We start from the raw sequence: 20,325 nt of genomic DNA, 5'->3' as shown, positions 1-20,325 counted from the left end.
ATACCGCAGTTCAGAATCGGCGCGGTGCTCGAGGGCCCAATAATGGCGCCCAGCTGCCTTTTACACAGGGTACGGTACTCTCTCTATCAAGGGTCTCTAGTCTACACGATCGAGACACCGCCAACTCTATAAGCTAATATCGCGGCCGGTAGGCGTCGTATCACAATTTTGAAACCAGAAATGGCTTTGCCGTTACTTACACTCGCAGGAAAATCCCCATTTGCAAGGAAATAGCCCCGAATAATGAAAATAGGTTTTCAGATTTGGTTAGATTTCACGAGACCCCGCCACTTTACAAGCTTATATCTCGTTGGCTAGGCGCTGTATCGCAGTTTTGAGACCAGAAATGGCTTTGTCGTGACGAACTCTCCCTGGAAAGTCCCCATTTGCAAGGAAATATCCCCGAACAACGCAAGGCCTCGCTGAGTGCCCCGCCCCCCAGGCCAGGACCCAGACATACCTGCGGCGTAAACAAACTACTACTACTACTACTACTACTACTACTACTACTATCAGCCCCGTGATGGCCTGCTGACGGGCGTGTCGGGGCGCCGCGGACCTGCTGGCGGCTGACGGGAGCACGAGTGAGTACAGCATTACGCTGGAGCTGCTGTTGCTTGCATCTGATAAAAACAAGCCTGTTCAGTAATGTTTGTGAGGCACATTTGTTGCTGTCATCGATGTTGTCACCGAAGATTCCAGTGGATCGATCCCTGTCGTTCCTTTGTGTGCCTCGGATTGTACTTCAGAAAGTTCATGGTACTATTTCAGGGCTACACCCGCCTCACCATGGAGGACACCTTTATGTCGTGTAAGGTGACTATGAAGGCCTCCGACAGAGTACCTCACAAGAGACTACTGTCAGAGGTGCACAGCTACGGGACTGAAGGAAACGTTTTGAGGTGGATTTAGAGTTTTCTCGCAAAAGTCTGTTCCACAAGGAGATTTTCCACAAGGAGATTTTCCTTCAGGGGTGGACTCGCGGGCTTGGCATCATTGCTTGAGTGACGGTGTCTGCGCCGCTCATCGGGTGTTGTTTACTAGATCAGCAAAACTTAAGAATAGCCACTCCAAACCAATATTCGTAGCAATTTAGCACGTGAAAGAATTATCATTATAATGCATTTTCGTATACGTTTTACCTTGGGGAGGGGCCAGGGGGCAAGCCTCTTTAATTATAGAGTTAGGTGGCTTGGATTTTCTAAGTCCATTGTTATTGTTTCACAGCCGCCTCTATACATAGACTGAGCCTCATACCTGCCTTGCAGTGCACCCTACAAACTAGTTCCTAAGTCAGTAATATCCAAAATGCGCATGGATTATAACAATTTCGGACAAAAAAATGGTCTTTTAAGAGTTTTACGTTATTTTTTTCTCTATATCAAAGCAACTAATGCCGCAGCTATTTGTATTTTCTAATACATTCGTAAAATACTACTACGCGAGGGTATCAGCGGCGGCACCTAACGGTGGGTTCCTGAAGTCAGTTGTTTTCAAGCCCCCATAATGCATGGAAGGCCCGACACTCACTCCCTCAAAATATCAGTCTACTTTACCTTTCGGTAAGTGTTAACTGAGTATTTAACCTCTTTATTGGTGTGCATGTAGGTTGACAAAAGGACCGATTACTATCCCAGTACCGGGTCCAACAAAGACACGGGCGTGTCGTGTCACATGGTGTGACAAGCACGTGTCAGAAAACAAACGGATATTGTTCAATGCACGATACTTGTAGTGGAGTTTGAGTAAAATGGAGGCCAGGGTCATACGTAGCAGTCGGTAGGTCACTCCCGCGTCAGTTAACAGCAGGAGCGTCACTTCGATCTGGATGACAGCTGTCACAAATCTGTTTTATTTTGTACCTTAAACTACTCGGTAAAAATTATCTAGCATCAACTTACAAGAAGTGGACGGGTTAACCGTCAGTATTGTACCATATGTAATTATGAAACATGACATTTCCCAAGAGTTGCTCGATTACGATTGGGGTGGTGGGGTGGGGGTTCAACTACGCTGACCATCCAATTACACGCCCTACACTCATCACCAGACCGCCATGCCACTACGTTATATAGGAATAGATTACAAGAGTATACGTTAGGGAATTTCCTTTCTTTAGAGACTAGGGATTTTTCCCGATTTTGGGGATTTTTGTAGGGACATATTGAAAGCCCATTTTTCAGTGATTTGGCCGTCCACCACCAAAACCACTGTTCCCTACAGGGATTAATTGAGCTAACGACCACCAAAACCACAGCTCCCTAAAGGGATTAATCGAGCTGACGCCACTGCCGCAAAATAGCTCGCATTCATTACCTACCGTATGAAGCATCACTAGGTCTTCATATATTTTTTTTCTACAAACGTTTGGTTAGCGACGGTATGCTTGGTTAGCAATGGTACGCTTGGTTAGCGTTGGTATGCTTGGTTAGCGATGGTACGCTTGGTTAGCGATGGTACGCTTGGTTAGAGATGGTACGCTTGGTTAGCGATGGTATGCTTGGTTAGCGACTAGCCCACGCATGTGAGACCAGGTCCACCACGCGTGGTTATTTATTTTTTTAGAACACGCAGCCCAACGGCTGCCGTGCTGAGGGCCGGGTATAGCCCGGGCCTGTCCAGCCAGAGTCCCGGATGACCTTGAGTCATGGCTCAGGGCTGTTTTGGGTTGGTTAGCGATGGTATGCTTGGTTAGCGATTAGCCCACGCATGTGAGTATACGGTAGGGATTTTCCTTACTTTCGAGACTAGGGAATTTTTCCTGATTTAGGGATTTTTCTAGGGAAATTTTGGAAGGCCATTTTTCAGTGATATGGGCTCCCCCCCCCCCAATACCCCGGTTCCCCACAGTTCCCCAGGCTTGTCTTGGGGGATTGGGGGGGCTGGGGTGGTGGAGGGGGTGGAGTGGTGATTCTTAAGATTTACCCCCACAAATAATAGAAACATATTTCAGGATAAGTGACAGGACGGACGATGAAAGAAAAGAGAAGGTTCTTGCCTTAGGCCAATGTTTACGTTATGGCTACGTAGCATCGCTACACATTAAGACTAAGCCAGGCCTAAAAATATACCAAGAAATCTTACAATAAATGAGTTAATTAATGAATGACATTGTGTAGATGGGGATAATATTCACGAAAGCATAGCCATCTCTGGCAAAGTTAATACTTACAACATGGATTTTTTTTTTTGGTCCTTGAATTCAGTGCAGTAACAAGTGACTTCCGGAAAAGAGAATGAAAGAAAATTGATATAGTGATGTAAAAATGTTAATGGAACTAAAGCACAACGTAGCACACCCATATGTGGCGGCGGCCGTGGCAGCGGTCCAGCCGGTGTTGCAAGAAATACCTCCTTGCAGAAATTAGTCGCATATTCACTATGCGCCTCCAATATTGCCCCCACGAGAATAATTACCTTTCCAAGGTCTCACATTCTGTTGTACTCCTCTAGTTTTACCGGCGCATCATACTTGTGGGGGGGGGTCCATGGGGGGTTGAGGGGGGAGAAGCCCCCCCTGTTAGAGGTTAGGTTATGTAAAGTTCAGTTGGAGTAGTTTAAATATGCTCCCCCACCCAAAAACCCCGATTTCCCACGGCTCCCCCAAGTGGAACCTCTCTGCGAGCTATTTTGCGGCCGCGGTGGCGGGTGCACAAAAGGCATTGAAAAGTCAATCATTTAGTGATTTCTGGAGGAAAATACTATCTCCATAATAAACAGCATCATATTTTGTCCAGAAATAAGCAGTCAGCATTTCAAAATTAGTAGGCTACACTTTTGTGAATATTCTCCGTAGACTGTAGCTTTGCACTTTGTAGTAGTAAAAAGTATTAAAAATAAGTCCAGTTTCAGCAATCACTTCAGTCGCTGGATATTGTCAGTTTACGTGCAGTTCTGACTTAGTTTTGTTATGAATGTCATTTCAGATTTATTTATACTAGTTCAAAAGGCACATACTTATCAATAAAATATATTATTGCATTAGTTTTTATTGATGCAATCTGTTGCCTTACTGCTCAGAAAGGGTTTTGGTAGGAATACAAAGTCAATTTTATGGTCTTCCTCAACCTTCACTTCTCTCTTCTCCTCCCTGGCACCCCTTTTCCTGCTCTTATACTCTTTCCTCCTCTTCCTCAACCTTCGTAAGAACAACATAAGAATGTAGGAGTCTGCAAGAGGCCGCTAGGCCTGTACAAGGCACCTCGTTTGAACCTAAGCTCCTGTGAATCTAACCCCACCTAATATCACTGTCCATGAATTTATCTAATCTATTTTTGAATGTGGCAATTGTATTAGCACTCACCACATGACTGCTCAGCCTGTTCCACTCATCTACCACTGTTAGTAAACCAATTTTTGCCTATGTCCTAGTTGAATCTGAATTTATCCAGTTTAAACCCATTACTATGTGCCCTACCCGGTTCTCTTACCAACAGAACCTTATTGATATCCCACTTATTAAAGCCCTTCATCCATTTATAAACCTCGATCATGTCTGGACGCACCCTTCGCCTTTCTAGAGAATGCAAGTTTAACTGTTTGAGTCTTTCCTCGTATGGCAAGTTTCGTAACCCTTGAATCATCTTACTCATCCTCCTCTGCACCGATTCTAACATTTTTATATCCATTCTATAGTAAGGTGACCAGAACTGAACCGCATAATCAAGATGAGGTCTAACGCTAAATATAGTTCGAGGAAGACTTCGGCACTTCTGTTGCTTACGCTCCTTGAAATAAAACCCAGTACCCTGTTTGCTTGATTTCTAGCTTGAATGCATTGTGCCCTTGGATGGAGATCAGAGCTCACTTCACTTTTCTCCTCCCTGGCACCCCTTTTTCTGCTCTTCCCTTCCAGCTCATCCCCTGCTCTTCCTCTTTACTCCTTCTCCTGCCTCTTACCCTCTCTTCTGCTCTTTACCCTTCAGGATGTCGCTGTTTAAGGCGCGAGAGTGGTGGGGGACAGTGGTGGAGTCGGCCAACGCAGGGGAGGAGGAGGAGTGTGACGTGGGCAGCCTCCTGGTGGCCAACGTAAACAATGAACAGCCAGTCAGAGTCAAGGTTGTGGTTGGCGGCTTCTCTGGTGCTCTCAGGGTCTTCTTGCCTCAGGTGTGTGTGTGCAATAATATTATTAATAATGATAACATATACTGTATATATATTTTAATTCCTTCTTTTAAGACCAGGTAAGGGTTCAACTTTTACATGGATACTGTACTTGTTTTCTTGTGGCTTCTTATTTATGCTATCAACACCACCTTCCCACCCCACAACCTTGCCACAGCCTCCCTGCCCTTGCCATGAGGTGGGATGTTATCAATGAGTGGATCAGCATCTGCTGTTTGTAAGTGTAGGGTCGGAGAGTCCACCATGTACAGCTGCTAAAAGTACTCAGCCCATGACCTCTCTGCTCATCTGTTGGACATGAGGCAACTGTCTGCTGTTCACATTTTTTCATACCATGAACACATTGAACTGATTTGAGCACACTCAGCACATGGCAAGTCTTTCAGTCTCTCAAGATGAAACACAGTATGGTTACATTTATTAGATTCTTCTTGACTTGACATGGAGCTTGAGTGTTGCAATAATAAGCCTGTGATCAGTTGCAAAGAATTCAGCACTAGGAAACCCTGCACTTCTGAAACATCCTTCGATGAGTACATAAGAACATAAGAACGCAGGAGTCTGCAAGAGGCCGGTAGGCCTGTACGAGGCAGCTCCTACAAGGATGTGGTCAAAATCTTTTGCTACCCCTCCACCATTGCTATACCAAGCCCAGAACTGCAGCTCTGGTCGCTGGTACCAAGAACATGTAATTTCAGCCTCCTGGATCTTGCAGAATGAGGCATATTCATTCTTAGCAGGTGTCACCAACGATAGGGTCACAGGACCCACGAACCTTGAGCTATTCTTTCAATTATCATAAATTACCTATGTTTCTCTGGGACTTGCAAAAATTACACTTTAATATTATAAGTGACACTATGGTTAATAAAAATGTAGCTGATCATTCTCGTTGTTTTATTTATTGGTAAACGAGAGAAAATATAATTGCTGTCCGGCAGCCTTTCCTCATCTACAGTCATTCTTGCATGAAAGCCCTGTGAAATCAAGCAGAAATTAGCTTTTAAAAAATATAATTTACATTACATTACATGCCGAGTACCTGCTTTGGGTGCATCAGTGTCGCCCTTGGCGAAATTTATCAAAAACATTTGTGCGCCAGGCATCTCGACAGAAAGCGAGCCTCCTTTGTTTTTTGTCCGTGTGCAACATTGGCTTCCGTCCAATAGTGTTTCCCTCCAACCACAACTCCTGGCCTTGAACAGCATCACCTTTGACCTGCCCACACTCCTGGTAGTGGCAGGCATCCACCCAAGGATTCATCTCTCACAACAACCAGCAGTCACTTGAGGGTGGAGTATAATATGCTGGAAGTGGAAGCTGGTGACCTCACAGAGACACAAACACCTGGCCTTCCTAGTTTTGGGGGGGAGGGGGTTGTCGAGATGCCTGACCGGCCCTGACTCCCAATGTTTTTGATGAAATTCGCCGAAGGCGACTCTGATACACCCACGGCAGGTACTCAGCAAATACGTATTGTAATGTACATAGATTTAAAAAAAAAAGCCCATTTCTGCTTGATTTCACAGGGCTTTCATGCAAGAACGATTTTGGATGAGGAGAAGCTGCCAGATACCATTTATATTTTCTCTCGTTCACCATTAAATTAAACAAAGAGAATGATCAGCTACATTATTATCAACAATAGTGTCACTTATTATATTAAAGTGTAATTGTTACAAGCCCCAGAGAAACACAGATATTTTACAATAATTGAAAGAATAGCTCAAGCTTCGTAGCCCTGTGACCCAATACCCACTGGCTGGCAACTCTAAATATACCTCATTCAGAAGGAGAGAGCTGTTGGTATTCCTGGTATCACTATCAGAGTCATTGGGAGCAACACATGACTCCTAGCCGTGGGGAACAACATGTAGCTTTCTCAGTCCCAGCATTAACAATTACAGAAGTTGCTGAAATCCTTTTCCACACCCTGTCCACACAGGCTCACAGGTCAGAGGAGGGGGAGGAGGTGTCTGGCTACCGTCCCGACCACCTCCTCTTAGAGACGACCCTAAACTACCCAATCATACAACTGGCCGCCGGAAAGTTTGTCTCGTAAGTACCAATACAATCATGTTCATTTACTTCATTCGTGTTCTTTTTTATAAGTTTATTTGTTAATTTTCCATAGGATTCCCTCATTAAATTGCTCAGATTTAACATTATTTGCTTCTTTTATATATCTTATAGTCATCCCTCGGTTTACAAGTTTATTTTGTTCCGGAATTTTGCTCTCAAATTATAACACTCATAAACCAAAACAAATTTCCCCATTTGAATTAATGGGAACTCCATTAATGTGTCCCATATCACAAATTTTAACAAAAATCATTTTACATATTACTTACCCTTTCACGCACCATGACGCGATTCGCGTCAAAATGGAATCGTCTACATGAGCTTTTGACTCGAATCACGTCAAAAACTTTTAAAAATTTGCCAAAAATAAAGTACTGTTTTTCAGAGTCACGTCAAAATTTTTTGCTTCAAAGATCCAAGCTAGACCTATAAAATAAACTAATTGTCAACTCTCGTGCCATTGGATTTGAAGTGATAATTGCCCGTGGCTTAGTTGCCTCTCAGCAGGCTGCCTGTGAGCGCAACTGTCATCCCTTTAATTTTTATTTTTCAGAGTCGGTAAACTTTGCTGTTTATTTCCATTTCTTGATATTTTTTTCTTTCATAAGGCAGAATAATCTCTTCCAAAACCAATGATATAAAATAATGCCAGGAAAAAAGAATACTCGTGGGTGAAATCGATAAAATTTTCGCTGCATGGTCTGGCCATTCCGCGAGACCCCCAGGGGAGCCCCAGACGGATGTCGCAGTGGAAAGAAAAATTTATTAAATTTTTGGTGCGTGAAAGGGTTTATACAGAATAAAAGTAATTTTACTAACAAATAGCAATGATAAATAATACTATAATATAGTATAATAATATAAATATAAATAATATAATATAATACATATATAAATAATATACATAGTACTAAAAACACAAAGATTGCACAGTTGAGCATAAATGTATGTGGGCATGAGCGCGCGATACTACCTCTGCGAGTGTGCAAAGCAGACTGAAGGTGGTGTCTAACTGGGCATTTTCCTCCAACCATTGGAGCTAGGAGCAACAACAGTTGCCCCCACGGCCAACCGGGAGCGAGTTGTTGGTTTGGGTAAACACTCCTGTCCTCCCGTCCATGAAGCCATGATGGTTCTCACAACGGCTTCTTCCTTCCAGTTATCTCTAGCAACAAGTCCATAGTTTGAGTAGCAGCAGCACAAGCCACACCAGTCCTTACATTGGCAAATGGCACTATGTGGATACAGGGTGACTGGTTTGTTCACATTGTGGATACGGGCAACCGACCATGGTCATATGTGACGCACACCCAGAAAAGTTGGAGTTGCTGGCTGTGTCTACCACCAACGCAGTTGGAGGGAAAAGGCCCAGTTTGGCAGCAGCTTGATACCCCATTCCCATTGTTTTCCGCTCAGAGCACTCCTGTCCTGCGGCAAACACTGGATACCTGTGCTCTTGTCTTCGACTTGTACAAACAGGATGCTCATACACCAAGTCACCGCTCATAAACGTAGGCATTTTTTGTGATTTTTTTTTTTGCTCATAAATCAAAATGCTTGTAAACTAAGGCACTCATAAACCGCGGTATTAATGTACGTATGTACTTCTTTTTGGTGCATAGAGTTATTGTAAATTTTGTATTGAACTGGATTTTCTGTTCCTATTAGTCACTATGTTTATTATTACAGTAAACCCTTGATATAGTGGACTAATTGTGAGGGAACTTAGTCCGTTAATGCCGAAAGTCCAGTATAAGCTGCAGAAATTTAAAAACAAAATGATACCGATAAACCTATAAACGTAGTTATATTTTTTTTATTATTTATGTTGTCTGCACGTTGTCTGTATAGCTGCACAGCACACTTGGCGATGGATTGCCAGGCAGTGAGTCTGCCAGGTTAACAGTGGGGCCCTGCCGGGGGGCCATATTGTTACAGGCATGGGTATAATTCTACAAGTGCTCCGATCTCGCATTGGCAGACAAAACTGTTTTTTGGCAGTTTTCAGTGTGGAATGAAATAATGTGATATTGTGTCTGTCACATATCATTAAATGATTGACTTTTCAATGCCTGTTGCACCCGACACCGCAGTCACAAAATAGCTCGCAGAGGGAGGTTCAACTTGCTTGCTGTTTATTCATTTTACTCACCGCTCACACTTAGAAGTGGACACGCTAGAACAAAACCAGGTAAATTAATATTTTCCTGCTATGTATTCCCCCACTGCGCATGTGTGGTGGACAGCAGTGCGACGTATTCCTGCAAGGAGGTATTTCTCGCAACATAAGCCCACAAATTGGACCACACACGCCGCCGCCATGTCCCGTCCCACACTTCGTATTTCCGCCGCCCCACACTGCTTGCTGAATAAATTCAAACTAACCAAACCTAACTTAATCTCTAACCTAGCCTACCTAACAAGGGGGCTTTGACCCTCACAACCCCCTTAAGCTGTGTCAGAACCGACACTCACAAACGGCTATTTTCCATTATGTTTTCATCCTGAATTGATGCATAACACTTTTTGTGGTGTAAATATGTTTTTCGTAAATGGGAACCAAAGGGAGAAAAATATTTCATCAGGTGGGCTGAAAAAGACTACAGAAACCCAAGGATGGGACAGCAGATAAAGGGAGGAGGCCCAGGTGGCTAGAAGATGCTGTTGTTGTTACCAGGTGCAGTTGGTTCAAAAGATATCCTTGGTCAGTCCCCGTGAATTTCTGACCTTGTCCATTATATCCGAAATTGGTTATATCAAGGGTTCACTGTATTATTACTATTATTATGAAGTTAAAAATATTCATATATTTTAACTTATTCCATGAGTTTGGCAAATTTTGTTGACATCATTGGGTTAGATAGTAGTTTTTTCAACTCTAAAATGGGTCTCAGAACTCAATAAAAAATTAAGTAAATATAGTGAGCAGACCAGAAAATATCATCTTGTTTATACTGCTTTTTAGACATTCTTCATTGCCTCCTCTCATTACTCCATATCTAAAACCTGGGAGTACCATCTAATTGAAGGGGAGGCGGTGGCTGAGTCGACAGAGTGACGGCGCCGCGTTCAGGAGGACGAGAGTTCAATCCCCGCCCGGTGCCACCAAGCTGCGATTTTTCAGCCGCCACCGAGTGGCTTAAATCTACCCACATGCTGTCCAGAAGACCACCTATCAACCCGGACTCTAGATTCTAGGATTAAAGATGAGCTCCGGGAGGGCAGCATGAGCCAATGCAAGATAGCGTCACTATAAACATTCACCTGCGCCAGAACGGGCTGGGCCGACCATCAGGCCCCACTGGGAAGAAGCCTTGGGCCGACCATCAGGCCCCACCGGGAAGAAGCCTTGGGCCGACCATCAGGCTCCACCGGGAAGAAGCCTTGGGCCGACCATCAGGCTCCACCGGGAAGAAGCCTACTGGCGCAATAGGCCGCGACGTAAAACAAAAAAAATAAAAAAATAAAAAATTGGAGAACAAATACAGCCATACCTTGGTTTACAAAAGCCTTACTTTATGAGTGTTTTGATTTATGAGCAAAAATAAAACACAAAAAATGCCTTGGTTTACAAGTGGTGACTTGGTATATGCGCATCCTGCCTGTACATTCCTCTTTTCATTATTATTTGTTGCCACCTCAAGGGTGGAGACATGGTCTATTTGGAGGTTGTCAGGTTCAAGCGCGTACGTCTTTCCGAGGAGGGACCACAGACCCTTGCTGGGTGACACCTCGTGAATGGGAGGGGAGGATGCCGATAGACCAACTCTATCGACTGATGTCAGCCTAGCCGACCAAGTCGGTCTTTCGATGAGGTCTGAAGTGTCTCTTTGTACAGGTTGGAGACGTGAACGGTGGTTCCCTTTGTTCACTGCAAGACAAGAGTGCTCAAAGTGGAAAACAATGGGAATTGAGTCTCAGTTAGGGCTGCCACCTTGAGCTAATAAAAAAGTAAGGAACGCAACATCCCATTCTCCAATACAGAATGAATCCATACTTTAAGGAGCAGGTGGCAACCCTAAAATTTCTCTAGCCTGCCATGACTGACAGCCACTGCCTGCTGCTGGTGAAGCCAGGAGGAAGGGGGAGGGTTAGGCTTACTAGCCATATCATAATTCATATCATACAAGGTTTCACAACCACAACACAACATGCACCAAAAAACACTAGAAATGGGGAGAGTAAGTAAGGGAAATTAAAATCTGTTCATAATAGTGGGGTCACAGCGCCAAATGGTAGCTACCACACAAATAATGGAGCAGAAACCACTACAAAATTGAAAACTAATAAAAGGGAAAAAAAGACAATATTCATGTTAGCATGGTCAAGGAGGCAGCACACACAGTGCGTGTAATGCATGAGAGCAGTATATGGAGATGTTCTGAGGACGTAATTTATCAGGAAAAGGATGGGAGGAGGGCGACATATCTCTTACGTCTCTGACACTTTATGGGTTAAGGAAAAGGTGGCAAGTTGGCAACCCTAGTCTCAGTCCGCGTTGTAAACTCGTAGAGATAGCATCTGTGCGCTCGTTTCGAATTTCATTTGTGCTTTAACAATGTCCCCCAGAAAGATGATTAAAAGGGATGGTGCTGCAAAGAAGAAAACAGGAACGGTGGATACTGCGCTAGCAACAGGAACGGGGTGTGAGCCTCGGCAGCTTGTATGCCCTCCTGGACGTGACTGACTCCCATTCACCCTCCATCTTGGACAATATGTCAGGTTACCTTTATGTTGATGGTTGAACATAGTTCCAGTGCCTTGAGAATAAGGAAACTGTAGCAGCTAAACCCTGGTGCAAAGCCTACACCTCAAGCCTATTTAGCGGTTGCAGGTGTCTCCGTAACAACAGTAACACATTGAGTTGTGTTTTATATTATTTATCATTGATATTTGTTAGTAAAATTACTTTAATTTTGTATAAAATAATATTTAAAATGATTTTTAAAACAAAATCTTATTGAGATATGGGACACATTAATGGGATTTACATTAATTTCAGTGGGAAAATTAGTTATGGTTTACGAGTGTTTTGATGTGCGAGCAAAATTATGAAATGAATTAGACTCATATACCGAGGTGTGATTGTATTTGAGTAAAATTGATTCCATTATGTCTGCAAATAGCAATAATGTGTAAAAAGTGGTATAAACATTAAATCTTATTCTCTGAATTCAAATCACCATAATTACTATATTATTTACCCCATCAGGTTTTGAAAATCATATCGTTGTATAATCGCTGCTTAATTAATACAATGGTGTCAATAAAATTTGACTCTTGTAACACGTGCAAAGTTAAAATATAGGAATATTTTCTGAACCTAGACTGGTGAGTTAGGTGACACGTGTCAGACGCCCGGCCTGCAAAAAGCCAATTAGTAGTGTCTTAACTTACTTGGCTACCAGCTTGGGACCCCCTTTTTTCGTCTTTTTTTATTTTATTTTATTTTTTTATTTTTTTTAACAGCACTGAGAGCAACCCAAGGGCAATAAAAAGAAAATGTAGAACAAAAAGATCCCGCTAACTGTTGCTCCCATACAGCGAATAGTATAGAGTGGCCAAAAAAGAGATCAATTTTGGGTGGAGAGGTGTCTTGATACACTCTTCTTGAAAGAGGTCAAGTCATAGGTAGGAGGAAATACAAACGAAGGAAGGCTGTTTCAGAGTTTACCAGTGAAGGGGATGACTGGTTAACTCTAGCCTAAGGAGTTTGGACAGCATAGGGATGAGCTTGAGTAGAAAGTTGTGTGCGGCGGGGCTGCGGGAGGGGGGGAGGCATGCTGTTAGCAAGTTCAGAAGAGCAGTCAGCATGAAAATATCGATAGAAGATACAGAGAAAGGCAACATGACGACAGAATTTAAAAGGTAGAAGGCTGTCAGTATGAGGAGGTGAGCTGACGAGACAAAGAGCCTTAGACTCCACTCTGTCCAGGAGAGCTATGTGAGTGGAGCCCCCCCACACGTGAGATGCATACTCTATACGAGGGCGGACAAGGCCCTTATATATGGAAAGCATCTGTGCGGGGGAGAAGAACTGGCGGAGATGATACAAAATGCCCAACCTCGAGGAAGCTGATTTAGTGAGAGAGGAGATGTGAAATTCCAGTTCAGATTTTGAGCTAAGGATAGACTGAGGATGTTTAGTGTTGAAGAAAGTGACAGCTGAATGTTGTCGAAGAATAAGGGATAGGTGTTTGGAAGGTTGTGTCGAGTTGATAGGTGGAGAAACTGGGTTTTTGAGGCATTGAAGGACACAAGGTTCCTTTTACCCCAATCGGAAATGATTGCAAGGTCTGAGGTTAACCCTTTCCATCTGTGATGCAGACATCGGCGTCACAGTATGGAAAGGGTCAAGAGGAAATTGAAGAGGATTAATCCTCTTCTAAACCTCTCAATCCTCCTCTAAATTCCTCTTAATCCTCTTCCATTTCCCCTTAAGAGGTTTAAAAGAGAACTAACCCTTTTCATTCGGTGACACCGTCGGATGCCGACGTCGGCGTCGCCGGAGTGAAGGGGTTAAGCGTTCTGCCGCCTCCAGTCTGAAGTCTTGTAATTCCTGTTGAGAAGGTCTTCTGTCGAAAAAAGTTGAATAATGCAGAGTGGAGTCGTCAGCGTATGAATGGATAGGACAGTTTGGACAATTTGGACACTTACACACCCACCCACACAATAAGAGATGGACACTAGCACACCCACCCACACAGTAATAGATGGACACTAACACCCACCCACACAATAAGAGATGGACACTAACACACCCACCCACACAGTAATAGATGGACACTAACACACCCACCCACACAGTAATAGATGGACACTAACACACCCACCCACACATTAATAGATGGACACTAACACACCCACCCACACAGTAATAGATGGACACTAACACACCCACCCACACAGTAATAGATGGACACTAACACACCCACCCACACAGTAATAGATGGACACTAACACCCACCCACACAGTAATAGATGGACACTAACACACCCACTCACACAGTAATAGATGGACACTAACACACCCACACACAGTAATAGATGGACACTAACACCCACACACACAGTAATAGATGGACACTAACACACCCACTCACACAGTAATAGATGGACACTAACACACCCACTCACACAGTAATAGATGGACACTAACACCCACCCACACAGTAATAGATGGACACTAACACACCCACCCACACAGTAATAGATGGACACTAACACACCCACTCACACAGTAATAGATGGACACTAACACACCCACTCACACAGTAATAGATGGACACTAACACCCACCCACACAGTAATAGATGGACACTAACACACCCACCCACACAGTAATAGATGGACACTAACACACCCACCCACACAGTAATAGATGGACACTAACACACCCACCCACACAGTAATAGATGGACACTAACACACCCACCCACACAGTAATAGATGGACACTAACACACCCACCCACACAGTAATAGATGGACACTAACACACCCACCCACACAGTAATAGATGGACACAAACACCCACCCACACAGTAATAGATGGACACTAACACCCACTCACACAGTAATAGATGGACACTAACACACCCACTCACACAGTAATAGATGGACACTAACACACCCACCCACACAGTAATAGATGGACACTAACACCCACCCACACAGTAATAGATGGACACTAACACCCACCCACACAGTAATAGATGGACACTAACACCCACCCACACAGTAATAGATGGACACTAACACCCACCCACACAGTAATAGATGGACACTAACACACCCACCCACACAGTAACAGATGGACACTAACACACCCACCCACACAGTAATAGATGGACACTAACACCCACCCACACAGTAATAGATGGACACTAACACACCCACCCACACAGTAATAGATGGACACTAACACCCACCCCCACAGTACTAGAGCGACACTAACACACCCACCCACACAGTAACAGATGGACACTAACACACCCACCCACACAGTAATAGATGGACACTAACACCCACCCACACAGTAATAGATGGACACTAACACCCACCCACACAGTAATAGATGGACACTAACACCCACTCACACAGTAATAGATGGACACTAACACACCCACCCACACAGTAATAGATGGACACTAACACACCCACACAGTAATAGATGGACATTAACACACCCACCCACACAGTAACAGATGGACACTAACACACCCACCCACACAGTAATAGATGGACACTAACACCCACCCACACAGTAATAGATGGACACTAACACACCCACACAGTAATAGATGGACACTAACACACCCACCCACACAGTAACAGATGGACACTAACACACCCACCCACACAGTAATAGATGGACACTAACACCCACCCACACAGTAATAGATGGACACTAACACACCCACCCACACAGTAATAGATGGACACTAACACCCACCCACACAGTAATAGATGGACACTAACACACCCACCCACACAGTAATAGATGGACACTAACACACCCACACAGTAATAGATGGACATTAACACACCCACCCACACAGTAATAGATGGACACTAACACCCACCCACACAGTAATAGATGGACACTAACACACCCACACAGTAATAGATGGACATTAACACACCCACCCACACAGTAATAGATGGACACTAACACACCCACCCACACAGTAATAGATGGACACTAACACACCCACACAGTAATAGATGGACATTAACACACCCACCCACACAGTAACAGATGGACACTAACACACCCACCCACACAGTAATAGATGGGCCACTAACACAAACACCAACACAGTAACATGGCGGGGAAAAGCTGAGGAGCTCTCTTGCGGTAGATATTTGCCTCCCAAAATGGCGGGCCTTTGCGGGGCAGCTGAGAAGTGATCAGCTGATCGCTGATGATGACGTCACGTGCAACCCCTCTATATGATAGAATGAGTATAATAGTAGTATATGATAGAATGAGTATACTAGTAATGTATGATAGAATGAGTATACTGGTAGTAGAGTTAGTATCACTAGTGGCAGTAGAGGCACCCAAAAGAGTAGTACAAGTAGCCAGCAGTATATACGGCAGCAAGTCTTGTCCTGCAGCAGTAGTTGAAGCCATTATAATAGGAGTATCAAATGCAGGAGCAGGAGCAGGACTATGAACAACCTAGCTCCACCACACCATCCAACTCCCTAGTGGACCAACTTTTACTACTACTACTACTACAATTACTACCACTACCATAGCTGGGCGTTATCGCGATAAGTTATCGCGATACTTTATCGCTGATAATAAAATCGGCTTATCGACCATCCGCTACTTATTTAAATATATATCGGTATCTTCGTTACTTTTGTAACCAAACTAACGATAATCGCTACTTTTTTTCCGCCTCTCAGAAAAAAAACGTTGTCTCCTCCCTACTGCTCATGCGTGGCCCGGTGTTGTATGAAAAAACTTTGGGGTATGAAATATCTTCGGTGATGAGGTTTCATACTTAAATCATGAAAATTAAAACACTAGGTTATTTTTTTTATGCTACTCAAAAATAAATATATCATAGAGAAAAATCATTTAACTTTGCCCCAAAAATGATTATTCACTGCCTCAAATTTGATATTCCATATTCGTTTGTGACCATGCCATGATACTGAAGGCACCCGGTGTTGTGATATTTGGTGTCCCATCGTCAAAAGCTGGCGCTTTTGTTTACAAACGCTGGTCTCTCGTGAACTGCGCATGCTCAGACCATTAAGTGAAGACCTGTACAGTTTCACAATGCTTTTTTAACACATTAAGAGTTGCTGGAAAGCTGAATCAAACATACACTACCACCATCCTCGCTGTTTCTAGAACGACGTACACTCTGTACATATAAATACAACTCGTACAGAGTGTCGTTCTGGAAACAGCGAGGATGGTGGTAGTGGTACTATACGTCTGATTCAGCCTTCCAGCAACTCTTAATTACGGTTTAAAAGCTTTGTGAGACTGTACAGGTCTACGCTTGCTGGTCTGAGCATGCACCGTTCACGAGAGACCAGTGTTTGTAAACAATTTTTGACGGTGGGGACGCCAAATAACACAACACCGGTTCAGGCATTTCTAGTATTACCGTCCATATGTACGTGTCAACGTGTGGTTTTAAGGTTTTGTAAGTTTCCTAAAATACAGATAATGAAAATTTGAATTCATCAATGTTGTTCTATCTGAAATATCAATATAGTATCGTCTTCGCATATCGAACTTATCGCTAGTTAGTATCGGAATTGTGGATTTATATCTGGTATCAGTTATCGGTTATCGCCTATATTTGTGTCTCTAGTTAACGAATATCAGTTATCGTCGTTAAGGTTTTTCGTTATCAGTTATCGGTTATCGGGAATAAGGTTTTCTGTTATCGTGCCCAGCTATGACCACTACTATTACTACAATTACTACCACTACAATTACTACCACTACTACTACTACAGTTACTACCACTACAATTACTACCACTACTACTACTACAGTTACTACCACTACAATTACTACCACAACTACTACTACAGTTACTACCACTACAATTACTACCACTACTACTACTACAATTACTACCACTACTACCACTACAATTACTACCACTACTACTACTACCCCATCCAACTCCACCAACAACTACTACTACTACTACTACTTCTACTACTACCACTACTACCACTTCAATTACTACCACTACTACTATTACCCCATCCAACTCCCTATTGGACCAACAACTACTACTACTAGTACTACTACTACTACCACTGCTACTACTACTACTACTACTACTACTACTACCACTACTACTACTACCACTACTATTACTACCACATACTACTACAGGTAACTCTCGATTTACGCGAGTATTGTGTCCTTGAAGAGGTTGCGTAAATCAAAAACAATGTAAATCAAACAAGAGGTAGGTTTCTGTCGAAAAATAAATACCGTATTTTGGGGTGTATAACGCGCACCCCAAACTTTAAGACAACAATTTTGATAAAAAAAAAATTCTTAAAATGCTCAGAAATATGTACGGGTTAAAGAACATTGACGATGTACAGTTTCCCGAAATTTATATATTTTTGGCGCAATCTTTACTGCTTGAATTGACAAGTGTCCTTGAGTAAAGCAATGAAAATGGTGTTGTGAGAAATACATCCCCATACATACTGATGATGCACAGCTTCTGATATCATAATAAGCATATTATTCTCACCATCACTCGTAGGTTATGACAGACAACTAGGCAAGACACAATTCACACGGTTCTGGTGACACGCGGCATGCAGCTGTTTGTTGTTTGGGTGGTACATACTGATTATGTGCAGCTTCTGAGATCTGACAGACAACTAGGCAAGACACAATTCACACGGTTCTGGTGACACGCGGCATGCAGCTGTTTGTTGTTTGGGTGTGGTTGTGTTGTTTTCAAGCAATGCAAATGGCGGCCGGGCTGGTGTTGTGAGAAATCTCTCCTCGTACATACTGATTATGTGCAGCTTCTGAGATCATAATAAGCATATTATTCTCACAGTCACTCGTAGGTTATGACAGACAACTAGGCAAGACACAATTCACGCGGTTCTGGTGACACGCAGCATGCAGCTGTTTGTTGTGTGGGTGTGACTCTGTGGTTTGTAAACAATGCAAATGGCGGCCGGGCGTGAAATAACTCCTCGTACAAGACTCATGATGTACAGTTTCTGATATCATATTTACCCCATTATTCTCACTAATATTAATAATTAATAATGAACACATGGATATTTTTTTCCGATATGATTCTTTTATGTAGCTTGTACTGCTTAGTCATACAATCGTAAGCCACCTGTGACATCAGGATTAAGATCATACAAATGGCGCCCGACGGGAAAACGGGATAACAGCAGGGCATGGGTGATCCTCCACCAATTTAATTTTTGTATAGTAGTTATTTGATCGCCCTGTATTCTATGGTAACATATTATAAGACAGCTATGGACTATGAAGGATCATTAACAATAATAAAGGTAAGTTTGCAGTTGTTATTGGATAAGACGAAACACAAACCCTTAAAAACACTCCAAAGAAGAAAAAAATCATTAAAAATTTGTACATTCGGCATATAACGCGCAGGGCTAAACTTTCTGGCATTTTTTTATGTGAAAAAGGTGCGCATTATACATTCAGTAGAGAGAGAGAGAGAGAGAGAGAGAGAGAATATCCATATCACCGAGATTTCCAATCAGGCACTCAGTCTCAGCCTCACTCGTCTGAGAAAGAAATGAGGGACAGCATGAGCGCCTGGCTAGTATTGGTACCGGTACCGTACCGTATAGCTGGTACCGTTAGTACCGGTACTGTTACCTGCCCACCCCTATCGTTGAGTAGCGTGGCAGCGTGGGTACTGTATTGTTGTTCAAGTGGCGCGTGGGAAGAAATGAGCTCAGCTGTGTGGCCACGGCGCTGTGTGAGTCCAGTTGCGTGAGACATATGGTGGCCACTCCATAAAATATCGCGTATAAGTGGAAAAAACGTGTACATTAAACATTTATTTGGATTTTGGACCTCGCGTTATTTAAAAAACGCGTAAAACAAACTCGTGTAAATCGAGAGTTACCTGTACTAGGAATAAATGATGATGATAAATAGTAGCCAATAATAATAATCCAACCCCACAGGAGCAACAGCCAAGAGCACCTGTGTGTCCTTCACCCTGACCGACTGGTGGTGTGCTCCATGGTTGGCGGCAACAGCAGTGGGGATGGAGGAGGAGGGCGTGGCGGTGGCGGTGGTGGTGGCGGGCAAGGGGAACATTGGCGCCTCACCACTGCATACCAACACAAGCTGCCTCGCCGTGCCCACTCCCTTGTGACAGGTGGGTGGTGGTGTGGCGTTTGTGTTGGGTGGTCATGGTGGTCGAGTTATGGTGGTGGTGGTGGTGGTGTTGATTGGTGAACATAAGAACATAAGAACATAGGAGTCTGCAAGAGGCCAGTAGGCCTGTACAAGGCAGCTCCTTTGAACCTAAGCTCCTGTGAATCTAACCCCACCTAATATCGCTGTCCATGAATTTATCTAATCTATTTTTGAATGTGAC

The 20,325-nt window shown here is 43.4% G+C and overlaps 1 protein-coding gene across 2 annotated transcripts in view; it reads left to right on the top strand.

The window, feature by feature from the left end:
- Nucleotides 1-417: 417 nt before the first annotated feature.
- The window catches only part of LOC127000659 (protein PTHB1-like), a 99,042-nt gene continuing 79,134 nt past the window's right edge, over nt 418-20,325 (top strand). For both annotated transcript variants that reach the window (XM_050864632.1, XM_050864630.1), the window contains exons 1-4: nt 418-584; nt 4,926-5,106; nt 7,070-7,182; nt 19,907-20,103. In XM_050864632.1, the coding sequence (XP_050720589.1) occupies nt 4,927-5,106; nt 7,070-7,182; nt 19,907-20,103 (490 nt within the window). In that variant the 5' untranslated portion in view covers nt 418-584; nt 4,926. The remainder of the gene's footprint in view (nt 585-4,925; nt 5,107-7,069; nt 7,183-19,906; nt 20,104-20,325) is intronic.

The sequence above is a fragment of the Eriocheir sinensis genome, chromosome 19, assembly GCF_024679095.1.
Source record: "Eriocheir sinensis breed Jianghai 21 chromosome 19, ASM2467909v1, whole genome shotgun sequence".
Classification (NCBI taxonomy): Eukaryota; Metazoa; Arthropoda; class Malacostraca; order Decapoda; family Varunidae; genus Eriocheir; species Eriocheir sinensis.
Note: the sequence above shows the minus strand (reverse complement) of the source record. Positions and strands in the feature narration are given on the sequence as shown.